The sequence below is a fragment of the Pteropus vampyrus genome, unplaced genomic scaffold (assembly GCF_000151845.1).
Source record: "Pteropus vampyrus isolate Shadow unplaced genomic scaffold, Pvam_2.0 Scaffold13, whole genome shotgun sequence".
NCBI lineage: Eukaryota > Metazoa > Chordata > Mammalia > Chiroptera > Pteropodidae > Pteropus > Pteropus vampyrus.
The window spans coordinates 6,981,594-6,995,106 of NW_011888794.1; the positions used below are offsets into that span (position 1 = coordinate 6,981,594).

Sequence of the window (13,513 nt, forward strand, 5' to 3'; positions counted from 1 at the left end):
ACTACTTCACAAATGTAAACTTATATTCTTTATAATGGCACATACTACAACAGTCTTCTTTCATTGGTTTGAGTCAAGCAATTTGATCACTGTGTTATCCCAGTGAGTTACAGAGTTGAGAACCTAACACACAATGCTAAAGGAGCCTTTATGTGGCACTTTACATTTACAAGGTGACTTTACAGTTATTAGTGTTAATAACCAAAGTAACACAAAAGTGAGGCCGAGAATCTGGTCAATTAGCAACATGTTCATTTTTCTTCCATTGAAGAAAGGAACCCAGAGGCAATCTTGTTCACTGAGACAAATTCTACCGGCTTACCAAATACAGTCATTGTCTCTAAAAAATTCATCCAAGTTAATGTCCTCTCCCCTTGGTATCTGCAGACATGGAGTATTAACTCTCCTGAGAACATGACTACTGAGAAGGGAAGCATAATAAAGTAGTAAAATTCACCAATACAAATATTTTCATATCAAATTCTTCACATTAACTATTACATGTTCCAAGACATGTATCCTCAGAGACTTAGATGAATACAAATAATTCTGTTTTGTATAGTTAATTGGCAAGGTCCTAAATTTACCTAAGAACTTATATTTTAAATATGGAATGTTTGTTAATTTCATAATTTGATAAACGTCATAGTATTTTGCTCCTATGTTTAATGAGTGTCATCACATTCAATGGCATGAACTTTCAGACAGACTCTTAAGTTTTCTTAGTGACAGATGGTAAGTTGTTTAGGCTCTTTTTACCAATATTTTGGTATGGGAGCAATTAGAAAGGGATTAAGTGTTTGTGATAGGCCATTCCCTTCAATGCTAGAACAAAAATATTTCATGGTCACTTATAAATCAACAATATGATCATAATGAGCATGTGTACTTAACAGGATTACCTGGTTTCTTATTTAGATTTTGTTTTTAATTCCATAGCTAGTGGTAGACAATTCTTTGTAATTGTCATATAACAATTAAGATGAGGATTAAAAATTTTTTTCTCATTTAAAACTGTGTCCATGTTAGGAAAATAAATGCGTCAGTTAATAAATAAATCAGTCAATAGATAAATAAAGTCTTAAGAGATTAAACATTAGTTTAACATCTTTATCTATTTAATGTATCACTTCCGGGCATGATGACAAGCTCAAGGAGGCCTGAAACTCTGGTCATATCCCTAGAGTTACATTAATGTTACTAGCAAGAGCCTAAAATCACCTTCACAGGGCATTTTCCAATAGTGAATTTTGCTGAGGTCCTAGGGCAATAATATAACCGTTATGATTATGAAGACTTTCAAATATCAGGTCCCTAATGAGAACTTCTACTGAAAACTGGCTGAGTGGTTAACAACTAGCTTCTGCTTAATAAACACAGGAAATTCTTTTATTTGTATATCCACTTAACAAACTTTTCTTGCAGGTATTAAAAAGCTGGAAGCTGAGAAGAAACTGTCACAGAATGCTTTGCGCATGATTTTTACTAAGGGTTGAAAACGTTGCTGTGAAAATAAATACAGCCTCGGTCAGTTCCCTCTCCCATTCTCCAAGGCAGTTTCTAAATCTTTACATGTCTGTTCAAAATTCCTCTCCTACCCTTCACCTCATTACTTTCAACAGATGACCTGTGCTTTTACTTCATAGAGAAGAGAATTCATTAGTGAAGAAATATCCAGCTTCCTTCCCTGACAGCTTACCCTCATCCTTACCTGTATTTACTAAAAAACAAAACAAAACAAAAAACAAAAAAAACAACCATTTATTAAAATTATCGGGGTGACAATGGTTAATGAAACTATATAGATTTCAAGTGTATCGTTCTATAATACACCATCTGAATACCGCATTGTGTGTTCACCATCCAAAGTCAAGTCTCCTGTCGCTGTACATCCGACTCCCCTCTACTCGCCACTTCCCCTTCCCTCTAGCAGCCGCCATACTGTTGTCTGTGACTATGAGTTTTGTCTCTCGTTTGTTTGTTGTATTCAGTTTTATATCTCACATATGACTGAAATCATATGGTTCTTGACTTTTCCTATTTGACTTATTTTGCTTTGCATGATAATCTCAACATCTGTGTTGTCCAAATGGTAGTATTTCATTTTTTCTTAAGGCTGAGTAATATTCCATTGTTTTTATGTACCACTTCTTTAACCAATCATACCTCAAAGGACATTTCGGCTGTTTCCATGTATTTACTTACTTCCTCTCCTCTCTCTAGTGTCCTTCGACATACCCGAAGTCACAGGCGGTTGTATCCCATGTTCTTACCGCTTTTTGTAAATCCATACTTCTATTTTTACGACCCCTCCTTCTCTCTTTGCTTCACTATGCCTTTGATGTGAACACACTTGTGTTTGCACCCTGAGCTCCTTTAGTCTTTATTTACATCTTCTACCCTCTATATCTTCACAACCGAGATCTGAAAAGAAGGCTACACTCCACTTTCTTATTTCCCACTCATTCTTAAGAAACTACAAGTTGCCTTCGCATCTACCATTCCACTGAAAATGCATTCTAAAGTTATCTGTCACCTGTTGATTGTCAAATCCAAAAGGCACTCCTCAATTCTTATCTTCCTTTATCTTTGGAGCATTTTATGTCGCATATTCGGCACCCCTCCCCCGATGCCCAATGCCCTGTCTCTTCCTGGCATTTCCTTCTCGAAGTCTCTTCACACCCTTCAACTGTGAAATTCCCCAGAGTCTAATCCCAGTCCCTGTCTCGTCTCTCTTTACGTACTTTCTCTAGGCAATCTCACCCATCCTCTTCAGCCTAGACTCTGATGCCTCCAAAGTCCTTATCTCTTGTCTTGATTATTGCAATAACGGTTTCTGTTCTGCTTTCACAGAAACTCATTTTCTGTACTATAGGCAACAATCTCTTAAAGCAAAGGTCAAAGATCACATCATGATCCCCTGCCTATAATCCTTCATTGGTCCCTATTTTGAGGGATAAAATTCAAACTCCTTATTACTGACATCTGCTACGCTCAAACTGCTGCTGCCGAAATACCTTATCATGCCCTCCTAGACTTTTTCTGCCTTTTCTATTCTCTCACTTTCCTTTTTCCCCAAGCTAAGTCTTAATTGCCCTTCGAGACTTTCAAGACTCACATTAAACTTCATTCATATTTAAGTATTTATTGAAAGCTCCTTCTGTTTCAGATACTGTTCTAATGGCTGAAGTATTAGCTGAGACAAAGTCCCTGTTCTCACGTTGATTTCATTTAGAAGTTGGAGGCAGGTACGGGGTACACGGAAAATAACGCAGGGCAAGGTGGATAGAGAGTTTGTGTGATGGCACATTGCTGTTTTATAATAGGATGGTCTGGGGAGCCCATGCTGTGTCTACTCGTCTGTCCCTGCCTGAGTGAGCCACCCTCCGTCTGTGCTCTGTCCATGGTGAACAGAACTCGCTGGGCCCCTCCGCTGGTCTGTGACTCCTTGAGGGCAGAGACTCTCTTCTAGGCAGTCCCATTGTCTAGCACGAAATCATTCTAAGGAACTGGGCCAACACTGCTCTGGACAGAGAGATAAAGCCACATAATAAGTGCTCAAAAATTTTTTGAAATAGGTTAGTACACATTTGAAATTAGAAAAATCTCAAATATAAAAATTTAACTTTACACTTAATATTTTAATACTATGTCAAATACTAAAACAGGGACAAAGAGTCAAACCAAATATCATAATTTCATACTCACTTATTCTTGAAATTACGTATGGTAAGTACAGATTAAATGAACATTTCATAGGAGAAATGGAATTTGCTTTGCATTTGAAAGAACTTGGGGGAGACTGAATTCTGAAGGTGTTTTGGGGACAATACCAATAAAAGAGAATTCTGCAAGAAATTGGGAAGTAGGTAACATGGACCTAGTGAAGACATGTGGCAAGACTTTGTACGGGGAAGTCTACTGGTTTAGCTGTGGGGAATTTAATTTACTAACTATAGATAGGAACAAGTTTGAGGATCATGGTATTTTATCATGAAAAACTATAATCATGTTGCTGTTAATCTCACCAAGGCAAAAGGGCCAAATTAGAAATTAAGAAATGATCTTTTTGTTTATTTAAATTTTTTAACTCCCATATTTTCAGATCTGTTTTTGCAAATTTTAAGGATTTAAAAAAAAAACTAAACTAAAATTTTTTAATCACGATCAACTTTCTTCCTGGTAATTTTATTTTGCTTTCATTTTTTCAAATAAAAAAATATACGACAAAATTACAGAAAGTTTATAAAATTGAAAAAATATATTTACATACACGTATATAATTCAACTATACTAAAACAACCACTACCTTGAGTATATTCTTGTTCAAGTCTATACATTGCTTTTATTCACTTATCATAAATATTGCTCATATTAAAGCCTTCATGATTTTTTAAAAATCACAGCTGTATAATATTCCACCAAGCGGATGCATGATCATTTACTTTACCATTCTCTTATTGCTGGGGAATTATGCAACTTCTGGTTTTTTCCTATTACTACAATGCTTCAATGATCGTCCCTCAGCAATTCACTTATTTCCTTTGCTCGTTCCCTAGGGGAGATTAACAACTAGGGGATTACTGGTTTAAAGGGTACAAACATTTTTAAGGCTTGGAAAAAACTGGAAGCATCATGCCAACTTACACTGCCATCGGCAATGCATAAGAATACTCACACCTGCGTCTTTGCCAGCATGAGCATTACCATTTAATTTTTTCCCATTAACTCATAAATTTAACACTGTACTTAATTGTTCAATGTGCATTTGATTACTACCAGAGTTCGATATGTCTCTCCAATTTTTAGTTATGCAAGATGACACTGCTACTTCAGCAAGAAACCATATCGAGCATATAAGTCAATGGTTCAAGGCCGTAAAAATAAAATAAAAAATAAAATCTTTAAGAAAGTTAATCCAATCATGACATGAGTAACTGTTGTTGTGCTGCATGGTAATCACGCATTAATGGCAAGCAGGTCACAGAAGTGGTTATTATTTACACACAGCCAAACGAAGCAGCGTTCTTAGATTATGGGGGGAGGGTTGGCCCAAGTAGAGCCATAAGCTCTTCTCATGCCCTCATAAAGATCCCTTGATCTAAAACCAGATGTGATCCAGAAGGCAAGTTCTCTTTCTTTCTTAGCACTGCACAGCCTCTGTAAACTGAGCTCCCAGTAAAGATAACAGGCGTTGTAGTGTAGCAGGGCTGAGAGTGGGCTACAACCTACGTCACTGAGAAGCAAAGATGAGGCCAAGTGAGATGTCATGCAAAGGAATGGCCATCAAATCCTCTGTCTCTTCTCTCCATGACTACTCCTCAAGTTAAGGATCTAGGTTAGAGACTTCTGAAGACTGAAGTATTTCCATCTCTTTTCCCCGCAGAGAAGGGCTTGAAGCATAATCATTATCCCAGTCTACCCTACTAACTAATGGAGGCATGATCTGGGTAACAGGATTTAAGGGACCTCCCTCTGCCAAAATTCTTTCACGCCAACACTGTCTGAATTTCCATGCATTAGAGATTCTTTGATGTTTCCAAGCACGTAATTCTGAGATTAAAAAAGAAAGGTGAGAGTGTGAAGGGTAGGCAGGTTAATAGTAAAAAAAGCCCCACACTCTCCAGTGATGATTAAGTTAACCAGTCTGGTTTTATGTTCTTACAATACTTAACTCCAAAGCATGCAAAGAATAGGAATAAAAGTTCCAATATGGAGAGGGCATAGAGAAGCGAAAAGAGTTAAGTCATTTTGGGTTGCTTTAAAAATGCATAGCTGAGGAAACCAGACTACAGAAGAATAGGGAAGGAAGAGGTCAATCTTACAATAATAAAAATTTATGTTTCTATAGACCTTGGGAGTTTACAAAAGCACACTTCCACCGATCATATTTTTTAATCCTCACAACAACCCTGTACTGAAACTGAGACCCAGAGATATTAAGTAACTTACCCAAAGCCACATAGGTAGTAAGTGGCAGAGCCAGGACTCGACCCAGGTCTTCTGATTCCTCCTGTGCATTTCCAGCTCCCCGGGAGCTGAAGCAGGGGCAAAAGGGAGGCGGAAGTAATCTGCCCGAGACCAGTGTCGCTCTCTCCCTTCTTTCAAAGGCCAAGCAGAGCAGACTTTAACTCCCTCAGTGACCCTTTTCATCAAATTCTTTCAGGATGAAGCACATGGAATCTGAAAATGCTTCTCAGCCTTGGGCCCAAGAATGGCAATAAGTAGAAAACACTGCCAGAAGTATTTTTGGCTGTACTTTGTCATTTTTGCAAAATTTATTGGAGCCTCGAAGCATAGTAATTTAGAGAGTAAAACTTGTTTTTATAATTGCTATTATTTAAAGCCGTTTGTTTAAAAATTTTTGCTTAGCAGTTTCAGTCAAACCTTTTAAATCACACCGTTATAAAAAATTACCTTGAAAAATGCCCCTAAGAACCAAGATACTAAATCTATCTTTAACCTTTGTTTCTATCTTAATCATCTTTCCTCAGTGATTATTTTCATTAAAGCAATTATAATCATTAAAATGGATAGAATGATCAATCTTTTCATAGTGAACTTTAAATATTTTCAACAAACTAAAAGAAAATATGTGCATCTTGAGATATAAGCCTTTTCTGAGATGTAAACTTTATATTCATTTCTAAATCATATCTGAAATGCTTTTTAATATAGCCTTTTATAATTAATTTTCTATAACAAAATTCAGACTTTCCAGTCTCTAGTTTCTTGAAATTCCTTAATTTTCCTTAGAGAATTATACTTTTTAATTTCTAATCTTAACTAAGTTTTCAACACATTCTTTTCTTTTCTTTTTTTTGCTTATTTCTTAAGAATATGAGGATACTGGGCATATGACCAACTTGTTATCATTTCTAGATCTTTTTGTAATCAGCTCCAATACATCTCAGTCTCTAAGTCTTTTCATTTATGAGAACCACTATCAATAGGGCCAAGAGCTAAGTAAGCATTAACACTAATCACAGCATACAAAAGATCAATTGAGGACATCAGTTTACTTGTGCTGAAAGCTTTTAGAGGCTTTCTGAACTTTAAAAGATGCTCTGTTTAACCAGATTTCATTTTGTGCATCAGTCCTATCTGGGATGGAAGATATCCAACTTAGTAGTTTAAAGCCACCTGAAACCTTTAAGATGAATAAAAAGGCAGTAAGACATAAAAAATAAAATAAAATGAAAGAGGAGGAGCTTGGATAAGGAGGAAGAAAGAAAAAGAAAAAAAAAAGAAAAGAAAAAAGGGTTTAGCTAGAAAAGATAAACAATTTCTAATAAGTACTAATATTTTCAAGCTTTGATATGTCTCCCCTTTCTCTTTACTTTAAAATTTCAGTTCCATATTTAAAAAATCTAATTAAGCCTAACATTCTTTCGGGTCCTTATGTTCCAATTCAGGAATTCCTAATAAGATTTATATCATCTGATCTCTTTATGAGGGAAAAAAACCACACGAGTGTATTTTCCCCTACATTATTTAAGCCCTACTTAAGTTTTTTCAAGATAAAATGCTCATTATATTCCCCCAATCACTCACTGTATGGTACCAAAAATAGTTGCCAACATTTAAAAAAAATCACAAGTCCATAAATCTTAGAATTTGAAGCATACGGAAACAGAATCTTTTTTGTATAATAAGCTCTATGTTAAGCATCACCGAGAGGGCTGACCCTAATTTCCTAATCACATGATCTGGGGAAAAAAATGGGCACACTTCAAGCAAGATAAAAATGCCAAAAAAAGGTTGTTAAAGTTATGACTAGTTTTGAAAAATCAGTGTTGGCCTTCCCCACTTACTTCCCGCACACTATCCTATTCATTTAACATGCATAACGAAATTATATCAAAAACGATGCCAACAATAGTTCTCAGACTGGAACCGCCCCAGTATGATGGAGGCCTTATTAGTATGTTAGAGGTGGCTTCTGGAAAAAAGAAAATATATCTTCTACTTCTCTTATATCCTTTGAATTCCTTGGGTATGTAGACTAATCTATTTTCCAAAGTAGCTTTGTTACGAAAAGCATTCAAAAAATATTTGTTGAAAAACTATTCTATTAAACTGTCATACTCGAGTTTGATGTCTGAGAACTCTTCAGTGCTAAAGGTGACCACCAGGACTACTACATTGACTATTCGATGAATAACTCTGACCTCCTTCTACGGTTTCCCTTCCAAACCAGTTCATTTGCTCACTTGAAGTTCTGATCCCCCAAAGCAATAAAGGACGTGGTACTTAACAGTACTTATCTACTGCTTATTTACAGAGTTCCTTTGCACTTCACTAGCCATGATCCAATCATAAATTCTGTCCCCGTTTATAATTATAAGTGCTTGGAAAAGACATGTTTCCTAAAATAAGAATTCTTGCCCCTCCAGAACTCTTAAGAAAGCTCAAGAATTGAATCCAAGATTATCAATTCATTTTACTTAACAACTATTACCAGGAAAATAAAACAGGAGATCAAGAGCAGTTAAGTATAGGAGTTTGTTTTCTAGGAGGTCTTTAGCAAGTTAAGACTGCTATTCAAAGGCTTTAGACCACACTAGCCTATTAGTAAGAGAGCAATACAAATGAAGAAAGAAAACAGAACTTTTGGTCTTTCAGGAGTCCTCTTCTTCATTTAAGAATGTCCAACGCCCAGTGGAATTTACTTGCTTTGATGCTTCCTTCTGATTTTAGTAGCCAGTGCCAACTCAACAAAAAAAGGGATTTCAGATTTTGCCTTAGGCTAGATTATAGGATAAAAAATACAAAACCACAAATGATAAAAATACCTTATTGCTGGAACATATAAATATCATGTGGTTTATGAGGTGAAAATTACAGAAAAGGGCAGAAATATTATAAAAGCTGTTATGGGAGTCTACACAAAAGCCAGTTTCTAAAAGTTAATACATAAAAGTTTCCAGAATTAGAGTTAAGTTAAAATTAAAAGACCAGTGAGTTGTATATAATTACATATAATATAAAAACTTAATTTTATTTTTATGTAATAAAACACTGTTATTAATGGCATAAGAACTTAGAAGGGACATAAAATTTCAGGAATATATTTTGTTCTCTACTTATAGAAAGGTAAAGAATCTTGGGATATGTTTGAGGATAAATTCACTTTGATATATTTAGTCTCTATTTGTAACATAAAAAAAATTATTATATTATTAAGAAGTCTGGAACATCTAAAACAATATATTCTAAAGATAAACCTTTACTCTATTTTAAAGATGGGAAATTTGAAAACTGGAAAGAAGTTAAGAAGATAGTGAAGATATTTTCCAAAGTAACTCCTGTAGACATTCTATAACAGGATCTATACAGAAAAGAAAAGTCCCACAAATAAATAAGTTTGTGAAGCAATATATACTATATATTGCTCTCAGAGATTTAAAATACATATGAATCTGTTACTGGCTCAAAGAAGTCCTGTAATTAAAAAGCGTACTTAATTTTTTAAGCCAGCATTTTCCAAATTTATTTAACCATGAAGCAGAGCATGTTCTCAGAACACTTCTGAAAACCCTGAGCTAGATGAACTAAGTATGAAAAAATATGTATACAAAATGACTTTTGTATTTTACCATGGTCAAAGCTGCTTAACTAGAGTCTCTTCATCATGTTTACTCTTAAAAGCTGTATGTTTTGTTTTGTTTTTTGTTTTTTTTAAGGCAAATAAAATGTACTCACTGTTGCAGTATTCCCTTTCCCTTCTGAATGGAGTTCTCAGCCAATGACAGGCTGTTAAGGGAGTTATTTCAAGCCAAGGTGTAAAACTCTTTCCGATAATTTCCAAGTCTAATGGTACCGGAAGTTCTATAACATCAAAGCATTTCTCACAAGGAGACAGATCAACTCCATTCTTTTCCTAAAGGTGTGATAGCGAAACCTATTGCACATGATTCTAGAATAAATAGCATAGGTCCAATGAAGTTCAGGAAATTAGGATCAGTAAGAAGGGTACTCCATAAATGTCAAGAGATACCGCCCACTAAAGGTAAAAAGAAAGTGAAGCCAAAAAATACAATGATGTTTAGGAAATAGAATCAAAACAGAGAGAGATCACTAATAAACAAGATGACGAAGATAGAATATGGAAAAATAGTGTTAAGTAGAGACACACAGGTGACCATGTAAGATTAAAAAAGAGAATGAACAACCAGTGACTCATTATGGTGTGCAGTCAAGTATGTCCCCCAGTCCCCTTTTAGCCCATCACCGAGCAGGTTCACTTTCCCTGACTGTACCAGAGGGAAGGTGCTCTGCGGGAGCTCCCTCTGAAAGGGAATAAAGTCTACAGTGAGAGGAGCAACATTTGTCTGCTTTTTTTAGGTGCAGATGGAAGAGGCTCAGAAATTCACTAGAAACTAAAAGAGTTGTGTACATATCTTTTTAATTCACTAAGGATGCCTCTTCGAATTTATAAAAAAAAAAAAAATCTTTAAAATATACTGACATGAATCAAGGCATATATCCAATATAAGATTAACTTCTTTGGGAAGAAAGAAAGAAAACCAAATGAAAATATTCCTCAGATTCATTTCTTTTACTACTTTATTTCCTGTGCAAGGAGTATATTAGCAAGGCTATTGCATGCATATACATAGGAATAGAAAAATTCAACTCAATTCGAAATTATAGCTTTAAAAGTCCTGATAAGTAAAGTAAATGAAAAAACAAAATTTACACTCAGAACAAAGCTCGGAGCTACTAAATCATAATGCCAAAGGAAAAAAATAAGTTCGCTTGACAATCTCAGCCCCCTTCAGCTAAAGATCTTACCCATGATGCCTCCTTAAGACTACTTTGAAGGAAAAATCAAAATCACATAATATTCAGCATAAATCTAAAGCATCATGAATTTACTTCTTAATTAATCAACACTATAATTCAGGAGTCCATACTTTAGGCTGCCATTAATAAACAGGAGACTTAGAAGATAAAATTGACAATTATCTACTGGTATTATTCAAGTATACAAAAAAATAAAAAGAATGCTGTGAATTTTCCACAGTTATGTTAACTTTATACTTAATATTAATATTTAAATAATTTAAAGTTTAAATTGTTTTTATGAACTGTAATTAAAGTTAGAAAGAAATTTGAGTTATCATCGAAATGACTTTCAAAAGAAAGAGTGCATTTTAGGTAAATATTCTATCATGTTATTTCACTTTAGGAGTTATTTCACCTTGAGGAAAAAGAAACATGAAATAATCATCTAATCTATACTTTCATTGCTCAATAAAGGAAAACTCAGATTACCCAGAAAACTTTTAAAGATGTTTTTATATACAGTTCCTTTGATAGATTACAATATATTAAGTCATCAGATAACAAAATTCAAACAATGCTTTTGTAGAGGTCTAAAAATAGCATGTTATACTCTTAGTATTAACTTAAATGGTGAATAATGTAGCTAGGTCAAAACTACTCTGTTAGGTTTAGTGATCACAAACTAAACTTGGGCTTCAGGAGGTAGGTATAAATAGTATTTAAGTTGACACTGCTATGTATATGGCATGCATTTATAAATGAATCATCTTTCCCTCTATGTCACGGCTTTCATATCTCTAGTAGTTTTTTGTTTAATTCACAACCTCCTGTGGGAACTGTGAAAGTCCGGGTAATAGATGAAGAAATAAATAAAGCGGATCGAATACAATCAAACTTTATTAAAACAAAGCTTAAAGATAATGCATGAAATCCACCAAATTCTACTGCCCATGATTTGAAAACTATGTTTTCAAGTGGGGCTAAACTAGCTGTACAGTTTCATCCTGAATAACTCTGTGCTTATACTGCAAAAGAAAATCAGCAGTGGCCATATGGCCATGTTTGAAAGGGAAGTTTCCCAAAATAAGCATGGTGGAAAAAAATGTATTTCAGTGACCTTAGTATGTTTTTAGTGAAAAAATTTAAGTATGGAAAATTATACCCACTAATTTAAGAATTTACCAGCAAGAATGAAAAACCTTCCAGACTATGATCAAACAGGTGCTTGCACTTTTTACTGGATACTAATTGGCAGAACCTCACTGTTTCCTATGAAGTTAATGGTTTCTAAATGACTGTCCACATTTTAATATCTATTATGCCTTTTGATATCAAATACAAACTACATACAGCCTAACTTTATCACTATGTCATTAAACTTACTAACATGACCTTGTTCTAATACATTTAGGATCCACTTTAACTCATTAATTTCTTTATCACAACTCTCAATCTCCTCCCTCATTAATTAGGTTAGGGGTTTTTTGGTTATGCTTCTTTTAAATAATTTCATTAGGTGTAGACTAATTTATGGCTTTCATGACATTATTTGAATTTGAAAAGGTAACTTCCAAATGTGCTTCCTCGGATGCCATTATAAAATAAATTTTGTACAAAGTTATTTCAAAACTAAAACTTGAGACAGTTTCCTCAAAGTATGCTAAAACCTGAAATATACACATATTATAATTATTAAAATAACAGAACCTGAAACCTCCTAAAAACAAATTTTACTCTCAAAATAGATGAAATAAAATAAATAAGAAATTTTTAAATAGATAAAATACATTAAGTCATACTTTCTTCCTCCACATTAATTTTATCTTCAAACAAGGTGGAATAAAATAAAGACCTGAACATTATTTAAATTAAAACTTCAGTAAACAAGATTTTCACCATTTGTATTTTGTTTTAAAGCTTCAGGAAGTAAGAATAAGGACTCCAATGAGGTATTTGTTTCGCATAACTGGAACTATAACTTTAACTTTGTGCATTGGGCAGGAATTTTGTGTTTTGCATACAAATATGTATCCTTCACTTAGAATACTGCCGGGCACCTAATAGATGCACAATAAATATTTGTTGACTAAATGAATACTTTACAAAAAATCAGTTAAGAATAATCATCTAAAAGACAACAACAATCATCAGTTACTTTCCAGAATTACTGTACAAGATGATGTGTATGTAAAGGTTTTAGAACTAACCATTATCTGCACAATAATTTTTCTAGTTGAAACAATAGTCAAACAATGATCATTTCCTAATAATAAGAAGCAAATACTATGAACTTTTAAAAAGAAAGTTTAGAAATGAGCATGTTCTAAAACATTTCTTGGGATATAAAAGTCTTGATGGAATTCAGGTCATAACATACTTGGAAAATTAGGACTTAACAGTGTTTTTCCAGGTTTAGAAAAGTGATTCGGAAGCAAAAACACCCTAAAAACACAAAAGATATGTCTGAGCAGCAGGGCCAGGGTATTGCCTGTGGCATCTTTTAATCGGTTCTTTAGTGTTAGTTTTAGAGTTAAAAGCAACCAATTTGGAAGGGGCCTGCAGGGACCATTAATACCAGGTTTCTTTGCCCCTAATGTTTTCTCATATAGTAGTCAGAAATGTATAATACACAGTCTGGTTTTCTCCCTATATAATTTTAAAAATAAAATGAGACTCCTAATGCTTCATTTACTTTAATGAGAAAAATCCTACAATGTTCCAA

General features: G+C 34.2%; 1 protein-coding gene across 6 annotated transcripts in view; it reads right to left on the reverse strand.

Moving 5' to 3' along the window:
- The window catches only part of TDRD3 (tudor domain containing 3), a 147,347-nt gene that overhangs the window by 16,288 nt on the left and 117,546 nt on the right, over positions 1 to 13,513 (reverse strand). The window contains exon 13 of one of the 6 annotated variants that reach the window (XM_023525126.1): positions 5,934 to 6,038. The exons of the other annotated variants lie outside the window; for them this stretch is intronic. Within the exon in view, the coding sequence (XP_023380894.1) occupies positions 5,949 to 6,038 (90 nt within the window). The 3' untranslated portion in view covers positions 5,934 to 5,948. Of the gene's footprint in view, positions 1 to 5,933; positions 6,039 to 13,513 lie in introns of those variants that run through there. 6 annotated transcript variants of the gene reach the window in all.